Source organism: Thunnus thynnus, chromosome 16 (assembly GCF_963924715.1).
Source record: "Thunnus thynnus chromosome 16, fThuThy2.1, whole genome shotgun sequence".
Taxonomy (NCBI): domain Eukaryota; kingdom Metazoa; phylum Chordata; class Actinopteri; order Scombriformes; family Scombridae; genus Thunnus; species Thunnus thynnus.
Genome location: NC_089532.1, coordinates 12764543 through 12787411, shown reverse-complemented (window position 1 = coordinate 12787411; position 22869 = coordinate 12764543). Strand labels below are relative to the sequence as shown.

The 22869-nt window shown below is 40.4% G+C and overlaps 1 protein-coding gene across 3 annotated transcripts in view; it reads left to right on the top strand.

Moving 5' to 3' along the window:
* Positions 1–19496, top strand: part of aqr (aquarius intron-binding spliceosomal factor) — a 55478-nt gene extending 35982 nt beyond the window's left edge. For 2 of the 3 annotated variants that reach the window (XM_067615015.1, XM_067615017.1), the window contains exons 32-38: positions 2834–3004; positions 9629–9714; positions 13105–13279; positions 14636–14746; positions 15385–16629; positions 17054–17243; positions 18833–19496. In XM_067615015.1, coding sequence (XP_067471116.1) covers positions 2834–3004; positions 9629–9714; positions 13105–13279; positions 14636–14746; positions 15385–15654 — 813 coding nt within the window. In that variant the 3' untranslated portion in view covers positions 15655–16629; positions 17054–17243; positions 18833–19496. The remainder of the gene's footprint in view (positions 1–2833; positions 3005–9628; positions 9715–13104; positions 13280–14635; positions 14747–15384; positions 16630–17053; positions 17244–18832) is intronic. The other variant, XM_067615016.1, reaches the window with a different exon arrangement.
* Positions 19497–22869: the final 3373 nt, after the last annotated feature.

Here is a 22869-nt window from a genome sequence, read left to right as displayed (position 1 = left end):
ACGGGATGTGTCTTTGGACATGGTCGTATAAGAAATGAGAAGCTACTCATTGCATTGGTTGGGGTGAAATAACTTGTTGCCAGCTGAAAGATAATCACCCATGCAGTGTATTACTTCAATTCAGAGAACAGTGGACATGCAGTATAACACCCAGTAGTCAATATCTACACCCAGTATTCAGTATATCTACAGCAGAGGTACATACACAAGGTAAGAAGGAGGTAAAAAGTTCATGTTATATATTTATGTGCAATTTCCAAGCACAATTTACACATATACACACTTACGCATACTTAGTTCCACCAGACCAGAGAGCCGTAGCCTCCATTTCCTCTGAATTGGTTGTTATACAGCACTTCATTCATTTTTAAATTTTAATGGTTTAGCTACCAGTCCATATGATATATTCATAACCCTGCTTAGAGTGTGTCTAGCACTGGCTGCCCAGCACAGACCAGTGGGTTTGTCCTTCACATCAGGAGCCAGATTGTGTTTCATCATGACATTGCTGAGACACTCAAGATTGTGTGTAAGTGGAAGGCGGGGATTGATAGTGTGTGTAAAAAAATAAATAAATAAATAAAAGTTACATTTTACTGGCCCAATTTTTACTGTTAAATCTAGTATGATAGTTATTGATTTTAATACAAATATTTAAAGTTGTTAAAATTAAAGGTAGAGATGAAACTAGTTACTTCATTGGAAAAACTATTCTTTTTAATCAGGAGGTAGAATAGATTTTAACATAAACACATTTCTCAGGACTCAATACCGCTTGCAGTTGTCAATAAGCCAGCAACACTTGATTTCAGGTAAACAGAATTTCAAAATACTATGTTGTTAAGCTACATACAAAATAGAAAAAGTAACAGATGAGAAACCGATTTGTATGTAAGCTCTGTAGCCAATGGACATGCATCAGAGAGCTTCATGAATGTAAGTCCAGCCTTGAATCCTGTGCATGCTCATGTCCCTGAAGCTTCTTATTGTTCTTAAATCCAGACCATGTGCCCTCCTCGAGACATCAGGTCACATGAACCGCTACTCCATTTGCCTGTTGCCATTTTCAGGCTCCTCAAGGGAATTGCCAGTATCACTCACCATGCCTAAGGCACACATACACTCACACACACACACACACACACTTTCCTAGGAACCAGACAGGATAAATTGGACACTAGAGAAGCAAATGTATCCAGTGTATGCTGAATGCCTGTCACAGCTGAACAAACACTGCCTCAACAACTGCTTTGCTTTGCACTCATACAGGAACTATACATCCATCACGCACACAAACGCATGCGCACAGATAAACAGAAGTCCAAAGGTCTGTCCTTGCTTCTTCGGCTCATTTGCTGAAGCACTTTCCACACGGAGTCGTAGCCCATTGATAATACTCCCAAAGTTGTCAAACGGCTCATAAAGAGTAAGATGCTTATCTAAATCCACATCCTTTGTTGATAGAAAAAGGCTTTTCAGCAGCCACTAGGAGGGCTGTTAACGTAGGCTGCTCTGCTTCACAAGCTATATTTTAATTTACATAAGAGCAGAAGACATGGTGGGAGTTACTCACAGGTAGACTAGATTTATAGTTCCTGTTAGACGGTGATGTGTTTGTATCTACGCTTCTCTGCTCCTTTTCCATCCTTCTATCTTCCCCAATTCTCATGTAGACTTGTGGGCAGATCAACAGTCTTGTCAGTCCAAATGCAGTTTACAGATTTCCTTCCAAAGTAAAAGTTTGAAAACACCAACTAATTCACCATCTATCTCACTTACAAACCTCAACATACTGTAGCATGTGCAATGGTAGACACATAGTCTGATAATGCTCATTATAATGTGAATTTGTGCCATTTGGAAGACATGTAATTGGCATAGAGGAACAAAGGCTGTCACAGTTTTTGATGTGTTGACTCCAGTGCAGCTGGATCAGGAACTGTTGATGAGGCTGCATTAATTATTATCAAAGATGTGAGACTGCAGTCCAGGCTTAATTGAAACTAGATGAATAATGCATACTGCTTGGGCTTTTTTTTTTCTTTTCTTTTTTCGGTCACATTTGAAGGGCAGAGTGTAGCCTTGGAGCCAGAATGCACATGCTGAGGAATTTGTTTATTGAATTTGATTGTTAAGTGGGTAAATGATTCCTGCGATGCCTTTCTGTTTAGTCACATTTCGAGGACATACTCTTGTGATGTAGTTGCAGGATCTGGAGATTTGAAATTAGAGACAGCTAAATAATTATAGCAAATAGGCATGTTTAGGACAGTGTTGTTTTTTTTTGTTTAAAGTTGTTGTTTAAATAAGTGGGAGTATATTGGAAAACTTGCCTTATCTCGTTAAAATGTAAATATGGGTAATATATTTCGATAAGGCTCTGAGATCAGACTATGTAATGAAACTTTTGATGTTGTAGCCTTTGGTACACTTCTAAAAACACAATTAGCTATTCCTGGGTTAATCTTTGAAACACTTAAGGAATATCACACACACACAGTAAAAATATATAATTCATTCTCATGCTTCTTCGGATTGGGATCCTGCCAGCCGTGGTGTGCTGATAGGTAGAAAGACAGTGTGATTGGGTAATTCAGCTAAACCTCTCCTCAGTACTGTCAATAATGATTCAGTACAAAACCATATTGTAGATAATTCATTTTTTGAAGTCATGCTAGTAGGCATGAAATACAAACTTATGTATTATGTACACATACTGTCTCCCAAACATCAGTTCTGTCCTTGTCTCTGTACTCAAACAATACAGATTCTGTCTAGTCATAATATCAAAATGTTATTCTTACCATCTTCTTTTCTCTCTTACTCTGTAAAGAACCTGGCGGAGGCTGAGTACTGTGTGGCTTTGTACATGTACATGCGTCTGTTGGGCTACCCTGCTGACCGCATCAGCATCCTTACCACTTACAATGGACAAAAACACCTTATCAGAGACGTCATCAACCAGCGCTGTGGTGGAAATCCATTCTTCGGACAGCCCAACAAGGTAAGGACACACATGCAGAGTTACATGCCATGTTTAATTGTTTTTATAAACACCCATCCCTCGAGGTATCTCTGTATGAAATGCAAATTAGGGAAGAGAAAACTTAGGGAAGAGAAAACTGATATAAAGGACGCATGGGTGCAAGTTTGCAAGGTGAAACGTGAATTATCTTGTGTATAACAGATTTTGGAAAGTAACTGATGATTCAATGTTATGTAAGAGGGTTAAAAATCTAAAGTAACAGTAAGTGAATTTAATGTCAAACAAATGTTATACCAGCAAAGAGCTTTCTTAAGCACTATTACTGTATATGACAAGGACTGTGTTCACTTAGAAGTCTTAAGTGCAAGTGTTCAATGCTGCTCCATATTATCTATGTATCTATGTTTTTAATACACCTAAAAGCCCTCAAAGTGTAGCCTGCTTCTAGACTTCTGAATCACTGCCCACATCTCTTCAGCAATTAAAATAGAATGAATGAAGTGAAACCAAACATCAGTCTGATTATCAAGTTACTCAAAGCATTGTAATGAAATGTTGACTTGTATACATTTCAATATTTCACATGCTACACATTTAGTGTTGCATTTGCAAAATGCAACACGTGAGACACGCCCGATTACACATGCATGAACTGTGCACACTCCTTATATCACTTGAGGGCGACACGTTTCTTCTCTCCTGTCAGGAAGGAATCGACGGTTCCAACAGACATGTTTTCACCTCATGTACAGTATGTGTAAGACTAGTTTAGTAGGAACATACATAACACACACGCACATGTGTACGGTTTCTTCACACCCCCAGTTGTCAGCTGCAGTCTTTCCACCGACCTCAAATCCTCTGTTGCACCAAGAGAAATTCACAGCTCCCTATTCTCACAAGACCTTTGCTGTAGCTGCCTCCCATTACTGCAAACACACACACTTTTGTCTCTCTCCCTGTGAAATTTAAATAGGTTTGTATATTTTAACTACACATTTTCCAACTGTCTTTATCCTTGCAGTGTGACGTACATTATCTCCTTGAATTTAGTGGATCTGCATGATTCCTACAGGATGGAAAATTAGTGGCTCATGGAGATTCTTAATGCACTTTACACTGTTATAGCAAAGCAAAATAGTATTTTTTTCACCCTGGCCTTCATTGTACAGCCCCATAAAATCATGACAAGATTTTAAATGAGTGTGGAGTGAGCATATTTGGAGAGTGATGGGCATCCCTGAAGGATATTGTTGGGTTATCTTCATCCAGGCCACGTTATTCCCTCCAACTCCTCTCGTCTCTCCTCTTTCCTTCCTTTACACTGTGTTGAAGGGGACTTATTATGCTCATTTCCAACTCTATATTTTTATTCTGGGACTCCACCAGAGTAGATTTGCATGATTCATAGCTTAAAAAACTACTTATTTATCTTATACTGCTATTGATGCAGACCCTCAGTTCAGCCTCCGGCTCTAACAGGCAGTCTTAGCTCCTGCCTCTTTAAGGCCCTACTCCCGAGGAGCTCACTCTGTTCTGATTGGCCCAGCTTTCTGGAAGCCTGCCGAGGGGCAGCTGCATCAGCTCATTGTGTTAAGTTACCACGGATGAAAACTCAACATTTCCTGCTTTACTCCTTCATATTAAAAGCTTTTAAATGACTGAATAAAGGGAGACTTTAATTGTGAAGAATTTACAGGAAATGAAACGTGTTCCTCACCAAATTAGCAGAACTTGTCAGCGGTGCTAAAAACCGGTCAGTACAACAAAATATGGACATATTTGGTGATCTTTGTTCTGCGGATCAGTTTGAAATAACTCAGGGAGGAATAGTACAAGCAGAAACAGCCACAGTGATGATGATGTTTGATGAAGAGCTGCAGACGACCATCACACCTCCAACAGGTCACGAGCCGACGTCGGCTCGGGCTGAAAGTAGAATAAAACAACAGAAACTGAGCATACAGAGCAGTCTGAAGCCAGTGCTTTTTCTTCACAGGGATTACTACCATGTACGTTTACCTTGTTATTTGACACTTTGGCCATGTTCAATATGAACATCTGACATTGTAACATTATACTGAAAATAAGGAAAAGCATAATAGGTCTCCTTTAAGTCAGCAGGCCGCTGGCACAGCTTCCCATCCCTGTTCTGTTTGTACTGCTAAATACTTTTACACACTTGCCTCAGGTTATGACTTTTCTCCCTCTTCATTCTTTTCCCTACCTACATTCTCTCACCTTTCTTTGATCTCTGTTCTTTGGGCCTTTCACAAAAGACACAATATCACAGACTACTTTGGCAACCCAGAATGTTGCAAGGTTGAGGTAAAAACGGCAGATCACCAGTCACTCAGTAAGCCTCCAGTAATGTTGCTTGTGTCATGTGAGTGGTAGAGCATGGTGGTTTTCTACACTGGCCATTTCCGCAGTACAAGTCAACATGTCAGAGAAGAACTCTAGCCCAATATAGCCCAAACATATATAACCCTAAATTCAGTTTCTTCATCTTCTTGCCTTTTTTTGTGAAAAGATTATGTTGGCATTATTATATTTTTTCTTATTGTCAACAATTCCCATTAAAAGACTAGAGCCAACAATGTTAGTTTGTTTCTCTGTACATTCAGACTCCCCCAGCCTTTCTTACTGAATGTGTAAATCTAAAAAATTGGGTCACAATTCACAAATATATACTTGATTTTTAGAAAAGGCTAAATAATTTTCTATAACAGCTTGACACTGTAGTTTTTAGAAAACATTACTCAAACAGGAGTAAAAAGTGTATTTTGGGGAACTATATACATCCACATCTGGTGAAATAGTGAGTATTTATGTCAGAAGGACAGTGTATGTGTGATTGAATCAAAATAAAATACAGTACATATGTTCACAGTAATAAACAAAATAGAGGTGTATGGCACAGAGGAATAAGCTAAATAACGTTTTTTTAGTAGGACTAATTCATTGTTGGTTTTGGGTCTATTATGGGATTTGTTGACAATAAGCAAAATATAGAATGTCACCAGACTTATCCTTTAATGTATAAAGGCACAAACACAAATCACAGCTAGTTGCTGTTTATCCTATTAATTGTTTAACAAGCAGACAGGAAATGGATCCTTTTTATGTCTTTGTTATAGCAGTTTGTTGTCAAAATGAACGGTGCATTCTACCACCTACAGGGTTTGAGTGTCTAACGGTCCTCTGTTGTGGCGTCTGTATTTTGCAATGTGTAACCCTACCTTGTTGCCTTGTCTTCAAGTATATTCCTTGTTCTGACAGCTAGCCAGAAATTGTGCTTGGTCATGTTAAATGTCCTGCAATGTTAAGAAAGCGTCATTCAGTGTGCTCATGGCCTTAGTCAGTATGCTTGCCCAGTTATAAAGTGACAGGGGTGACAGGCTGTTATATTTGCTGAGAAGAAAGATAGCTAGAGAGGGAGATGGATGAAATAGAGAGAGGGGCTCTTGTGGGAAAATGCTGAGCATCTAAAAGGTCATGGCACCGAGCATTGGGTTCACAGTGTCTGACAATGTGTCACAGCGGCTAAAACCAAGCAAATGTCAGCAGCCAGCCCACTTTACTGGGTTGACTTCAATTAGACAGAAAAGGAGTGGTAAGCCAGTTAGCACCAGTCACAGTCCCATACTCAAATAAGCACACTAGCCCAAGCTGTCTGCTGAATCTCAAACACAACAGTTGGCATACATATGCATGCAGTTATGCATCTTTAATGAATTTCGTTTGTTTAGTTTACTCTGGGAATTTTATAGACAAAGTCCATTTGAGTTCCCTTTCTGTTGGTGCTGTATATTTTGAATACCAAGATGTTTATTCATCCAGGTTGCTCACCAAGACTAAAAGACATAAATGCGAACTGGATTTGGAGTAATAACAGCTGTTCTTGTTACACAAATCTTGGCCAGAAAACACTGATAGAATTGTAACTGATTGTGATAAAGTTAATCTGTCTCCTGTTAGAAGAAATGAATGAGAAAGGTGTGCCTGAGTCCATTTTTTGCATCCCTCCTAGTCCCTCTCCAGCACTCCCACATTCTTACACATGGCGACAATCCTCCCCATCCCTCCTGTAGACTTCTTTAGGTTTGTCAGATCTGGAACCTTAATAACAACAGAAAAAGCAAGTCCTGCTGTGTGACAGCAACCAGGATGTCCTCTAGACAGATATGTTGACTCAGATTGGAAACTTGTCCTCTTAGCATGGCTCAGCATGCCTTTTTAGACGGATATGAAATCCTAAGACACGTGGATACGAAGCCATAAGAAATGAGGCATTTCGCTGTTAACTCAAGTCTCCTGTGAAAAATGCAACAATCCGGCAGTCTGACATCTGCACATTCCAGAGCGTAATTGCTATGAATAAGATATAGCAGGATGGATAGAGAGAGTAACTAAGACAGAAAGAGAATAGAGATCCATGGTTGACCATCAGCTGAGAGACAGTGTGTCATTGTCTTTGTGAAAATGAGGAGAGGGAGGTCAAGATGGAAGAAAATGATTCTCTGTCAGATAGCTTCGATTCGCAACAACCCGCGTGTTTGTGTGTGCACGTGCCTGTGTGTGCGACTCACAGCACATTGTGTGCGTGTGTTTGTGTGCTTGTTTGTATCCACAGTCATGCATGTGCCACAATGACATGACCTTTGTAATTCACTCCCTGGAAGATTTCTCATAAATAACTAAACACCATGCAAAATGCTATGCCTTGGGGAGATTCTTTATCTGGGCTTCATTGTCACTGTCTGTGGGCTAAGAATAACTCCCTCTCTTAAGCACCTCTTCTCTGCAAAACAAGTTGCACTGTTATGTTGTATAGTCAACCCCTTCAGTCCGCAGTTAGTGACCTAGTTTGATGGAGGTTGTATCGAAGTGTGTCTGTGTATGCAACATGTGTGTGGACATGTGCATGCATACCACGGCTGTTTTGACTCAGACATTAAACATTTGACTTGAACGTACATCCCACAACTCATGCTGTTGTAAAACCAACATATTGTTGCCTCTGGTGCTGCACCTGTTCTACATAGCAACAGGGAGACGTAAATAAATATTGGTCTACTACCTCATTAGCCCCATCTCTGTCTTTTATACGTTCAGTCACACTCTGCCCCCGCACTCCTTTCCCAAAAACAGGTTTTTTGGAGGTTAGGCAAAGGGGCGTTCAAAATCGAGTTGCATTAGCCAATAGGAGGTAACCATGGCCACAGGATGATTTATTTAGCATGGCTGGTTCATTGGTTGTAGTCCTGGGACAGTGTGGCTTCTCAAGAGTAGCTGATGTCCTATTGATCCACTTTAGAAAATGGATCCACAGAGGAAAGGCCTCTTTCTGCTGGGGTTTGGGTTTCTTAATATGTGGCCTATATAACCACACTGTAGTATTTTCTGTACAGTCGCATGTAAGGACACATTTTGTTTATGTAGTCTTATCCTAATCAAATAGCATAAAACTAACTCTTAAAAGGTTTAGGATAACAGTATTCCTTCCAGATAGGTTTCCATTACCATTAAAGATGGACAGAAAGTAAATGGACTGTAATTGTATAGCGCCTTTCTAGTCTTCCAACCACTCAAAGCGCTTTTACACTACAAATGACATTCACCCATTCACACGCTGAATGGTACAGGGGCTACCATGCAAGGTCCCAACCTGCCCATCAGTGGAAATCTAATCATTCATACCCATCGACACACTGATGGCTGTTGGTCCTCACTGGTCCCAAGGACACATCGACATGTGGACTGAACGAGCCGGGAATCGAACCACTGATCTTCCGATTAGTGGGCGACCCGTTCTACCTCCTGAGCCACAGCCGCCCCTAGGCTATATCCATTTGAGAATGAGAAACTGGTGTTTTGACAGCAAAACAAGAGTCCCCTTGATACCACACTCCATCAATATACTCCACAGATGGTGATGACGTAGGCTTTGAGCAGCGCTATGCCACAAAGAGCGAGTACTGCGTGTGTTATGAGTTCCATTTTTATAGAATTGCATCTCATAATTTTTCCTGACTTTGTATCAGGTTTTAAATGCAAGTACAGTGTGCCGTCTTTATTATGTAAGGCGTAACAAACGTACAAACTCAAAACACAGCTCTGTTCTTCATGTACAAGAATAAGTACGCTTCTCAGCAAGACAGGATTACCAGGGTATAAAAGCAAATTGGCTGACATGAGTTTCCTTTTGCTTTGAAAAAAAAATCTCACAGGGAGCCACTTCTCCTCCATTCTCTCTCTCCATGACTGATCCAGTCAAGTAGCGTGGCCCCAGTACCTTGGCCCTGAGTCTCAGGGGCCCAGGTAAGAGGCTAGTGGTGGCAAATGCCCTCTAAGCCGTATTAGCCCCACCGGCTGCCCATGTGGCCCACAGTGATAACCGCAATAACAAGAAAACACAGGCACCTTCGCTCATCGAATTTAAGAAGGAGAGCAGTCTCGCTCATGTTTCTAAACATTTCAGCTAAATCCCTCTACCTACCCAAAACGCACAAGCTCATTTACTTTGCTAAATATATCAGCTGCCACAGCTTATTTAGCATATCTTTGATATTTGTGTGTATATTTATATATTTGTGTGATTTTGTGCTCACTAATAAATGTGTCTGTATGTGTTTGCAGGTGACAACAGTCGATAGGTTCCAGGGTCAGCAGAATGACTACATTATCCTCTCATTGGTCCGCACCAAAGCCGTAGGACACCTCAGGTAATTACTTCAATGCATGCCAAGTAGAAAAACCCAAAATAGACACCCTCAGCAGCTATTCTACTACAAAAATACTCGTGTAATAGGAACTACACATAAGACACACATCCCCATGGGCGAAAATGTAGGCACTTAACTCTCTTGAGACAGCTGCTCTCAGGAGGCTTTCTCTTTTTGTCATGTGTAACTACTGTATGAAGTTTCCCAAAAGAAAGAGAGGACAAAAACACTGCGGCTGTCTTGAAGTATGCATGAGCTTAATTTCAGGCAGAAGGGAGGATAAAGGGTGCTTCAGGACAGCAGCATGTCTGTGCAGCTGACTGTACTTTTTGTCCTGGTTAAGAGAAGCCATTGTGCTCTGATGATTGGGTTGAGAATATTAAACAAAGAGCTTTGTTCTGATCAAAGGCCCACCATGTAACAGTTATTAAGAGGCGTGATGGTTAAACCAAACTCCAGCGGTTAGAATTTTATGTCTTTTCATTCCACGTCCCATTGCTCGCTCCTCATCTATACTCCCTTGCTGGCTGCTCCTCTTAGAAGACTAGTCTTCTGCTCTCTTTATCTTTCTGCTCCCTCTTCTCCTCCCTGCCGCCTCCTTCCTCATTTCACTGAATTGATTTGTGGTGAAATGGCTTTTCACTCCTCTGCTGCCATGAGATCCTGTTGTGCTCTTCACACTTAATACGCTGCGTGTTTTAATACCAGACAATTGGAGGCTGAACTCTTCCACAGTACTTAAGCTTGCCATGCTGGTCTCTGGCTGTGATGTACAGTAGCTACTATTGAAATTGCACCGCTCACAGCTTTATCACAGCTATACTGCCAGTGCTTTCACTCACCCTCACATTGGACAGTCTACAAATTAGAACCCCAGTGCGAATAATAAGTCATTCATTTGTGGCTAAATACATACACCGTCCCCCCCCTCTATACCCCACCCTTGGGCCTGGTCATTTTTAGCTGGCAGAGAAAAAAAAAACACTTAAAAACTCTATTTTGTTCTTTCCTCATCTCACAGATAAATCCAATGACTCGATGTAGCTGGGAATGAGAAGTGCAGTGGGCCACAGAAAGTGGTAGTTTATCTTGCTGGCAGCGCCTGTTCTGCCCTCGGTATCATTCATTTGATCTTGTCTTACACATGGATATTACACCCTGCCTTGTACACATTCTTAGCCCACTCCATGTGGGATTGTTGGCAAGAGCACTCATACAATAATGTGCGCTACAGTTCCAGTTATTCAGGAAAGGAGCATAGAATAGTACAAGGGTTTCTACTCGGCTGGTTAAGGATTAAAGTAAAAAAAAAATAAGACAAGGGGCATTGAATTTATTTGTTTATAGTGACACATCAAATCTGATCAAACCACAGATTAGTTGAGTTCATGAGTATTAACGCTTGACAAATAAAACTAATATATATATTTTTACTTGAACTGCAATTGAGATTTAGAAATTAAGACTTTGTGATGTAACAGAGAAATACTTTTTCAAACTGTCAGGATCTTTAGGTCTAATGTTTAAATCAATAACAGAAAAATTGAAATAATAAAAAATGTCTGGTTGATCCCATTTTTCACTGTTTTGCTCTAACATTATATTCATTCATATCTTGGTGTCCCTGACACTTCTGAATGGATGTCTGACTGGTTGGAAAAGCAGTGATTCATGGGATTCTTGTGTTGTCCATTGTGTTTTTCCTATACTGGGATCACTCTGGTGCACCACTGAGTCCCACCTCACAGTCCTTCCCCCTCTTCCTGCATCTCTCCCCGTGGCAATCTGCTGCCGTGACAACCACAGGGGACGCAGCTGACCATATGACGAGCTGACCCTTGCTTTGACAGGAGAAGCATTCCTGCTGATACACACAGGCACGCTCACATGCAGGAACACACTCTTTGACAGGGATGCCCAGATCCAGACACGCTCTGACATGAACACACACATGTGGGAACACACACACACACACACACACGGTATTCGTCCACTTCGCCCTGCCATGTCACAGCACAGCCCAGGTGGGCATCTCTCTCTAGTGCCATGTCCACAGGCTATCATGCTTCGTGATTGGCTCGTTTCTTCTAGAGCTCTGCGCTCATTGGTTGTAGGCTGTTGTAGTTTGTCTCTGTGGAAATGTTGCGCTTTCAAGTTTCATTTTGTACCATGCACCCTCTTTTCACTTGAAATGTGAAATAATTTTTACATAAATCTATAGGCTGCGCATGTTAACTCACTCATAAATCCAACACAATGGTTCCTATAAGCATTTTTCCCCCCTTCCACACATTTATGGAGCTCATCATGCATATTGCAGGGATTAATCCTCTTAATCTCATGAAGTGCTCAGGTGGACATATTCCACATTTATTGGCTGCATTTCAGTGTGTGTACATGTTGATGTGTATTTTGTAAGTGCATGCATTCAAGCATGACTGTATGCCAAATTCTTCTACATCAAACCAAAGACTGTTTTCACTATCACCAGAGCGGCTTAAGTAAACCAAAGACTTCTTCCCCCTCAAATGCTCTTCTATCTTCCATGCTCTATGGATATCTACAAACCAAGATGTATTTGTCTGTATATTCATAGGAAATGGTCATAGTTTGCACAGCTCCCATTAGGTTGCCTCTCTTAACACTTAAAACACAAAATGCAGAGATTTATTACATCCTAAAATAGGTAGGATCCTTCTATTTTTTTATTGGTTCCATTTGTTAAAGAGCACATACATTTTTGTGGCTTTTTGGAGCTGTCCCAAGAATCTTGTATTGTATATAACTTTAATAGTGTGATAATAGTGTTTCATACACAACACATTGTATGTTACCATGTGTTCAAATGCAGCGTTTTACTGTTCAACTTTGGTATATAGGCTTTCAGCAACATTGCTCCTCAGTGGGGCAGGTTAACAACTACTTTGGCAATTACAGCACGCCGAGTAGGATTCCTCCATTCTCAGGGAAATGACTCCTCTGTCTCTAATCCCTTAATTCTACTGGATGGCAAGAAAAAGTAACCCATCTGCCCTCTCCTGTAGTCTCTCATCTCTGCCTCTCGTTGTCTGCCATGTTTATCTCTGCCCTTTGCCTTTCATTCCTTTATTTCTCTCTTAGCTTCTATATTTGTCCTCCTCACCTTCTGCTGCTTATCCTTCACTAAACCTCTCTCCTCCTACACTGCCTTTTTTTTTTCTTCCTTTACAATCTTTGCTCGATCCTTTGATTTTGATCCATTTACTTATGTTTTTGCTCCTGCACATGATTTCTCCTCCTCTTACAATTTCACACTTTCCTCCCCCACCCACGCTATTTCTTTTTGATTTTCATCCCTTGTGTCAAATCAATTTTTTTAACTTTTTTTTTTCTCCCTCTTTTACTCCACAGGGATGTGAGGCGTCTGGTGGTAGCCATGTCGAGAGCCAGACTGGGTCTGTACATCTTTGCCCGGGTGTCGCTGTTCCAGAACTGCTTTGAGTTGACTCCTGCCTTCAACCAGCTCACTGCCAGACCACTGCAGCTGCACATCCGACCACACGAGTACTACAGCCAGGAACAGCCTGTACGTACACACACACACACACACATGCACACGCCTGCTTCTTGAAGCACAATAATCTTCTACTCCATTAAATTTGGCTGATAATGAAGCACTCAAGCTCCAGATTTACTGATAAGAACTGAGCTTACTACCCCCACACCAGTGCCCATTTCCAACACTGCTGCACCCTCCTACATCTCTTCACGTCATTGCTGCCACATCCCCCTTCACTCTTGTCTAATCCTGCCTCTATATTCTGAATGGAATCTTCATTCCTGTTGGTCCTCACTGGTCCCGAGTCTTACTGCAGCTTTACCCATAGGCACTGTTCTGTTAACAGCATTCTGCAGGGGCCATCTGCAAGCATGGGAAAACACACGACACAGGCCTGGCTATAATTAACCCCCGAAGGTCAGAAGGCAAAACTACTCTCCCAAATCCCGCCAGGCCAGCATGAGACGACTGTTGTCTGGTCACTGTGTCTCGTTGACTGGCGTGTGTGGCAACAGGGGTGTCTAAAATACCCCATAGCCCTCTGACACTTCCTTTGACTCTAGAGTGTTCATTCCCATGGGGGACAGCTCTTTTGGGCACACACATGCGGCCCCTGCTTAACCGCTCTATCTGGAGTCAGTAAACCCCTGCTGCTTACACGCATGGTGCAGATTAAAAGTCAGATTTTGTCTGGGAACACTGTCATAGGCAAACCGAACGGTGCTGATTCAGAAGCAGTTATAAAAAAATAAAGTATAACACTGCTACTTAATGCTCCATATGAATATATACATATTTAAAGCGCTAGTGGAGAGTATAGGAGAGAGGATAAAACACGATGTGTAATCACAGTTACTCATTGGGAAGCACATTAAAGCGCTGATGTTTTTACTGATAGATTCACAGCAATAAAACCACGCACAGTTAAGTTTTACTACACCGAAGCCGTCAGTGTATTCACTTTGACATGATGCCCAAAGGGCCCCCTGTGAGCATCACCCCTGTATTTAGGAGGCAACAGCCTAGTAAAATGAATATTCTGCTCGCCTCACTCTTCAGTTTAGGCTGTAAGACTCTGTCTGCATACTAAATATATCAAATTACAGACTCTGCATTCTCAACTCCTTTTTAGTCAAGTGTTTGAATGTGTGTGAGCAGTGATCACTGGAGGCAGCAAGTGAAAGATTTGCTGTCAAATAACAAGCAGGTAGTGGTGGGAAGGTGAATTGTAATTTCCCTGCACATTTTGCTTCAGATCAATAGTTTACCAGGAGATGCCCCAAACAAGACAGATAGAAATCTTCATTGTCATTCTTTTCACATCACATCTTGGATTCCAAACAATCTTTCTCTAACTATTATTTTTTGGTTTCTTCCCTTCAGAGAGATGCTTCTGGACAGCCAGACCAGATTGTTAAGAACATGCCAGAGATGGCCAACCTGGTGTATAATATGTACATGCACATGATCCAGACCTCCATGAAGTACAGACAGGTAAAAACCTTTAATAAAAACAGTAATGAATAGTGTCAAAGAGGAGATATACCACTGTATTTAACTGAATATTCAAAGCAAATATCAGTGCAGATATTATTTCTGTCTCACAGTTATATCAACTTCTTATCTATGATACACTTGAGACTATTTAAAACTGGTACTCTCATTATTTCACGTATACTAACACACACTGTCCTTAGCTTTCATAAAGTTGTTACATTAAGCAGCGTTACAGTCAACCTTTCTCTGTGGTTGCTATTTTGGTATTTTTAACCTTTAAACTTTAATGCAGCACAGTAAATGGGTCAGATGTAAAATAACTGTTGTGCATGTGGAGAATTAACACGCCACAATCCTAGAATTTTAATAGTGGAGCTCAAATGATGTTTTAACCGTCCATTTAGTGTTACATATTGTCTTGTGTTGACTGAAAAAGAGGATTATGACATAATAGATGGAGAAAAATGTAAAAAAAAAAAAGACTGAGAAGGAAGACCACTTTACTCTGATGCTATCTATATCTCAACACATAATATGTTCCAGTACAATAAACCTAGACTTGATATTTTGTACTATAAAGGTAGAAACATTCTTCTTCCACATTTTGAATACTGTCCTCTCCCTTGGCTTCTTAGCAGCAACAGCAGAAACTGGCTCTGCCTCCGCAACAAACCAAGACAGATGCTGCAGTAGAGAAAGCGGCGGATAGCTCTGTGGAACCACAGGAAGAGACCCCCATGGAGCAGGACACCCCAGAAGGAGAGGCAAACTCAGAGCCAAATTCAGGCGACACTGGAGAGAGTGACGGAAATCAAGATATCGCGGCTCATGCTAAGATGCCAGAGCACCCTGGCAGAGACAGCGACAGTGACGGGGAGGACAGTGGAGAGGAGCAAGAGCCATAGAGCATTCTTATATGGGACTACTGTCTAATTAAAGGCCTCTGAGGGGACCAAGTGGATTGTCCCTTAAGAAAAGATTAGTGTGGAGTCAGTGTATTTGTTTTCTACTGCAGCTATAATGATAAAGGAGATCCTGATTTTTTTCCTAAACATTCAATTTTGTAACCATCAGTAATTTTTATTAAAAAAAATGGAAATCCTTCATTGTCTGTGTTTTACTAAATACTATATATGTGCATCTATCACAGTTTATAATACTCTCTAAGAGGCTCTAATCTATATCTCTTTCACACGCACACTCTGACAGACAAATACAGTGTATAGTCAACATGTTTAAGCTTTTTTAAAATCTGTCTGTCATGATACTTCCATTCATCTGCTTCCCTCCTCTGCTTTAAGCACAGCTGAAATGTGATTGGCTCATCCTATACCAGCTACACAAGCTGCGACTAATCTGCATTTGTAGGTCAGTCACTTCACCCAAGGGCCAGTGTGCATGCGGGGGGAATTCGAATTGCCCTCTGGATGTACACAGTCACTCAACCAGCAAGCCTCAAATCCTCTGCCATTCATAATTTTGTGTGGAGGACTAACAGTGCAGTGATCTGTGGAATATTATCTAAAAGATCAGTGTTAGGGTTGCAGTTTGACCGCTGAATTTGAGCAAATAATTTGAGGCTTAATTTTGTGATGACACCAAGGCAAGCCATTTGAAAGCCAAGGGTCTTCGGGGGGTTTTTTGTTTACATTATGAAGAGGTTAACACAGTCCACAGTCCTGCAGGCAAAAAACACAGACTGGAAATACATTGATTATGCACCAGAGGTTGGTTGTTGTTACATCATACCTAAGGCAGGCTAAGAACAGGTCAGCTGCACAGCTGCTGGAGCCTGGGCCAGACTAAGGACCCGATGGAGAACCATGTGTCAATGGATGTGGAGAGACACATTTTCTGCATCCAGTCGAGTGTGGAGTCATGTAATGTCTATTTTTCTATCTTCTGAAAGCAGGGCAGTTTGGGTCGAGGTTACATGAGTGTTTTGAATAGTGGGCTATGCTTTTCTGTCAGTTGAGGAAAGGATTAGAAAGCGAGATTAGATAAAAGAGATTATCTCTGTCGGCTGAGGCTGCAAACATGAATTACAAAAGTTTTGGCTCAGAGCCCACAAGACTATATACAACCAATATACTGTATGATATGATGCTGAAATATGTCATAATTTTTACCGTATGAATAGGCATTACCACAATGGAACTGTATATAGCCATGACACAAACATGCATGATGTTCCATCATATACAGTATATGGCCTACTTTTTCTTGAGTCACATGAATGTCTGTATTGTGTAATATCCTCCGTCTGTTAAGCCTTCCAGCCACAAACTTTCTGTTTTCTCCCAGCTGGCCTCTTGAGAATTCAATTGCCTGTGGTTCCTTGTTGTAGTAAATTAGAGCTAACTGGTGGGAAGTGGCTACTGCTCACACATGACATTTCTGAAAGTCTCGGAACAGGATCTAGGAGACTGAGAAGAATTGCTGCAAGCAAGAAGGAGAACAAGCGATCTTCCTCCAGAACCTTTCTCTGCTGAAGGTGAACATGTCTTTTATACTCACACGACAGGTATTCATTAGGTTAATAGCTACTTTGCAAAGCTCTCACCTCTAACCATTGCTATGGGCTGATATGCCACCAAGACTAACAGCATGCAGTGAAGCTGTTAATGCAAAGTTGTTTGTGAGCACAGTCAGTATGTTATGGTTTTCTGTAGGCTGTAGACGTAAATTGTCACACAAAAATTTCTCTACAATTAATACTGGTGACAAACTGTTAGTTTGTGAAAAATGTTTTGAATTTGCTTTATGAGGTTATCCTTTGCAACATTTTAAATATTTTCAAATCTAAGAAGGAGGCATTTTTATAAAACTGAATTTGGGTGATTTAGAGGAACAATGTGATGCAATAATTTTAACACTAAAAACATGAAGGCAGAAGAGGTGCATGAGGAAGAAAAATAAAGGAAGTAGAGTATACCATGTGAGGTTCAAATTTGCGACAGAAGTCAGAGTGCTGCTGTCCTGGCTGTGTAATAATTTTAAAATATTTCTAAATTGAATTTACTGTGCTTTAGCGGCTGATGTGTCTTTTTTCTTTTCTCTCTCTCTCTTTTTATGCGAGGGCGTTCCCCAAAAGCACGGGATCCACCATGGGACACACTCGTGTTGAATGTGTAATTTATTTCCCAACCCTACGTGACAGTAATGTCACAACAGGAAATTACACATTATTTAGAGTCAAGACAGTAGTGCCTTGAGGGGAGAAGGATCTGACCATTGTGTCTTAGCTAAAACAGGCTCAGGGAATCAGTCTGACAGCACACAACACTTTCACACTCACAAAACCATCAGTTCTACAAGCTGAACTCCAAGGCTGGGCCTCAGGGCAGATTTTTCTCGTTGATTTTACCACATTTTTTAGGCTACAGCCTTACTCTTATCTCTTAATATTGCATGTTTTGGGAAAAATAAATTTTACTGTAGCGAAGTCTTCACATACAGTATGTTTGCCACTATTCTTTGCATAAATCATCAGGTAGGCAGGATTCACACATTGCACACCATTCCAATTAGCAGTTTTTCATCACTGATAAAACAACATTCATTTTTATAGCTTAAAATAGCAGCGCATCATACTCCTGGCCGCTGTATGTTATCAGCACTGATAGATAAAGTAATGCTCATCACCAAAGTTATGCATGATCTGTGCTGATCTGCTATTAGCGGGTGACTAATGTGCCAGTGCCGGTCTTCAATGCTGTATTGACCTTAACGGGCACACAGACTGTGGTGGTTATTGCTTGGGTTTGCCAGCTTATCATGCTTTGTCAAGGCCACTGCCTAATCCTGACAAGTGCATCCAGATCATCAACAGGGTACATTTCAATCTGATAATCTCCCATCACCACTGAAGAGCCACAGCCACTCATGGGAACTCTCTGATGCTATTGTAGTAGCCGTGTACAATAAAAAATGCTCTTCAACCACACTTTATCTCAAATTAATTTTTAGTATTAGTTGTATGTCTGCTTAACTCAAGTGGATGCATTTGGCTCTGCAAAGCATGCCGATGTTCACTTTGAGTAAAGAAGCAGCCACTCTAAACTTCCTCTCTCTTTCTCCCAGACTAGAATGGCCAGTTGTGGGTCGTGTTTCTGGTGCATCATCTGGCTGGTGATTCTGCTCTTCCTTGGCTGGCCCCTTGGCATCACCTTAGGCGGTCTCTATGGTCTCATCAGCCCTCTCACCACCTGTCTCGGCCTAGACCGACTGTCCGATCTACTCTTAGAGGGGGCCAACCTGGGACGAACCTGTGCCCAGAACATGAGGCACGGAAAGCCTTTGTGTTGAGATCTACCCATAGTGAGCAGGACCGGACAACACTGGGACCGAACACAAGATTGTTGCTTTTCTACAGAGAAAAAGCCTTCACTTTTAAGAAAAAAAAAAAACTGTCAATGTCTGTTTTATGTGAAGACATCCTGAGATGATTGGCACTCAATACAGTTTGAAACTTTTCAGCAAGTTATGTAACAAAAAGGTCTGCAAGGTCTGGAAAATGGATTCCACTAGTTCTGTTAACATGTAATTAACCATGGATTTCAAATTTGTATGAGTTTGTCAGGAAGGAAATAGGCTTTGTGCTCATGGTCTGTGTTTGCTGTTTAATTCACGATGACACTGCATGGAGAAGATAAGAATGAAAATGGCAATTTAACAATGGCAATGCTTAGACTTGTAAATGACTGTATGGAAACTTATAATGCGATTAAAACTGCTTTGAACTTGCCCTCTGTTTTTGTTGACTGAATTATTGTATACAGCATTTTACAGAAAATCCATGCTGTGAAATTTTAAGGTGAAGGTAAATAGAGGGAGAGATAGGGAAGTGGAGATAAGAATAGGCTTCTAGTTTCTTGTAATCATTTTGTTTACCTTGTTTTTTTAATTTAGGGGCACAGGGGGTTAGAGCTTATATGAAATGAGTTGCCAGTTCATTTCAGCCTAAATGTCAGTGGATAAACAATCACACATATGAACACAATGACAACTTAAAGCAGCATTAATTTTTTTTGTGCCAGTGGGGGTCAGCAACAGAACACTGCCATATATCACCTTATGAAGTTGTCAAAGTGGCAAATAAATTAGAGTCAGTTTTACACATTCAACAGACAAGGAAAAACATAAGCATTCATTTAGAGTCATATTACTGGCCATCTGATAAAAATAAGTCCAATAGTCACTCTCCTTTTAGCTCTGTTTTGATCTCCACCAACTTCTGAGGAAATATCTCTTTATCAGCTAGATGCTCTGTTACATTCACTAGCTAGTCGCTAACTTTGTCTGTCTGCCATTTGGTGCTGGGTTTGTGGTGTACAGTGGGTTTATCAGAGCTTTTTCTTGGAAAACAGCTGGAAACAAGGTTGATGAGAGCTGTGGAAGTGAACCAAACTGCATGTCTTTAGACTGTGAAACGAGGCCCACACAGACAGGTGGACAATTACAAGGACTCAAAATCAGGGTAAACTATCCCAAGATTTCCTTCTACACACTGTTACTTGATTTAGTGAATTTATATGATCAATATCTAGTCAGAACTCAGAAGATGTTTTTAAGTCTCTTGGAGTACATGTACAGAAACAACTGCGCAAAGGAAACAATGTTTTCAGATGAGCAACATTAGGGTTTCAATCACTAAAAGACACTTGTAGGCAAAATTTCACTATTACTTTTTGAGATTATTCATTTTGTCGAACAACAAACTCAGAAACAAACTGACTATTCTAAGATAAATAGTTACACAAACTTACTAAGTGCCCCTGTCAGCAGTCAACAAAAGATTGAAAAGCACTCAGAAAATAAGTGTGAAAGGAATATGACTTAGTAGCTGAAAGTGCCAGAAAGCTGCTAAAAAAATATGAAACACCATCATCTTTTGCAGAGACTGATAAATTTAAAATGCGGTGTGACCCAGTGGCTCAAAGATCTCTAAAAGCTATTTTTCATTCATTGTTACTAATAATGAATGTCCTATAACTTTGTATGAGACTGCAGTTGGCTATGTGCTAAACAAGTTAACTTGTTATGAACATTTGGATGTTCTGGATTCAAGGTTTAGGCCCCTTTTTTCTACTCTGGAACATTTGAAAGGAAACATCTGAAGTAAAAATTGAAACGCTCTGACAAGAAATGCTCTGAAGAAGTATGACCCAGTGGCTCAGAGTGCTGGATGGCTGCAGTTTTGACATTGTGGGCTCATGACTGAGTAAATTATTGAATTTTGAAAGCCAACCCCCAGAAGAAAGGGTGAAGAGTTCTCAGTGAAGAGCTTTGAATGTGAAGGGGAACTGGGTCTGTCTAAGTATAATTCATCTGAGATACAGTATTTCACATTGTATATTGGATAAAGTGCCTTTTTCGTTTTTTTTCCTGCACCAGTTTCACAATTATGGTATTTTTAATAAATAAAGACAAGAGCTATTTCATTGCACAGTAGCAGATCCTAAGAACTCAGAAGATACATTATTATCTGAACAATATCAGATGAATTATACTCCGCATAGTGTGCTGAAAAGGTGATGTGATGACATATCAACACAGACTCCTGATACATCAGAAGATGAGGCCTGGTTCAAATCTCTACTAAAACACATATGCCTACTTGCTTATTTGTGGTAATTAAATCAAGGAATAAATAAAGAAATAATAATTATTTTAGAGTTACTCTGTCCAAATTATGTCAAGAAGCAAAATTCATTTCAAATCAATGTCTTTAAAGGAAGTGACATTTTGTAAAATACACTTATTACCTTTTGTTCCTGGTGTTAGATGAGAAAAAGGCTGGTACCACTTTCATGTCTACAAGCTAAATATGAAACTAGAGCCAACAGGCGGTTTGCTTAGCTTAACAAAAAGACTGGAGGCAGGTGGAAACAGCTAGCCTAGCTCTGTTAAAAGCACCTTTAAAACTCATATCAGTCATATTTTTTAATCTGTAGAAAAACCAAAGTGTAAATATAACAAACTATTCTTAATTATAATAATTAAATGTTAGATGTATAAATGTAATTTTTATTTTACTCTTTGTTTTTACTAATTACTTGCTATTACTTAATTATGTCCTCCATGCTCTTTTTTTTCTTGTCTTTATTTAATGAACTGCCATGAAACTTTAACCCTGACCTTAAGTCAAGTTTGGTCCATGCTTTTATACCATGCAGTATCTCAGAGGGACATTAGGTTATGTTTAATTCCATTTCTTTAGGGCCAGTTGTTAGTTTCAACCCCTGTGACTCAACCCGTTGTGCCTTGAGCTATCATGACAAATAGGGGAGGGAATGCTTGTGCTTGACCAAACATTTTAGAGGAATATCATGGTAAATTACCATTTTTATCTGGCACATACTAATTTACTGACCTTAAGTCACCTTTCACTGCATTGCTGCTGTTGGGGTCAGTTCGGTTTGCTTCAGTAGAGCGTTGAGCTTTGGGGGCCAGCGGTAATGTTGCTGCTCTCAGCAGCTGATCCTTTTATGAAAAAAATATGTTGTCATGAAAGGTTTTATTTTCTGCTGTTGTTCATCTACTTCACTTGTTTTTTGGTTTGTTTTTTTTAGCTAGCAGTTACTGGTGCAGTGGCAAGAAAAATGAACTTAAAGTCAAGGGCCAATATAGCGTCAGAAGTCAAGTGGAGTAGTACAGTTTAACCTCATTGAATAGGGGGACTACAGAGACTAGTGAAATACTGAAATAACGTACTGAAATGAGAACAGGGATGTTTGTCTATAAGTTGAACTCTTTCAATGTGAAATCAGTCTGCAGTCTTTCAAATTATTTTTGAATCTTTCAAACTGCTGACCAAAGTTCACTCACTGAACTTCATGATAAGTCCACAGCAAAGGCCTCGTCCAGCTGAAAAGTCCAACTGAAGCACCTTTGCTACCTTTATCTTATACTTTTGAAGCTGGCAGTAACACATGAAACAGAATTACAGTTCAAAAGAAATCCTAGAGGAGGACAGGGGTCATATGGAGATGCAAAAAAGCAGCAAACGACTGGCACATTGGTGTGCAAATAATTTATTTCTTAGGGGCAAAAATGCAATCTTTTAAGCAACACTTTACTGATCCCCAAGGCAAAATTCTTTTTGGACGACACAGCAG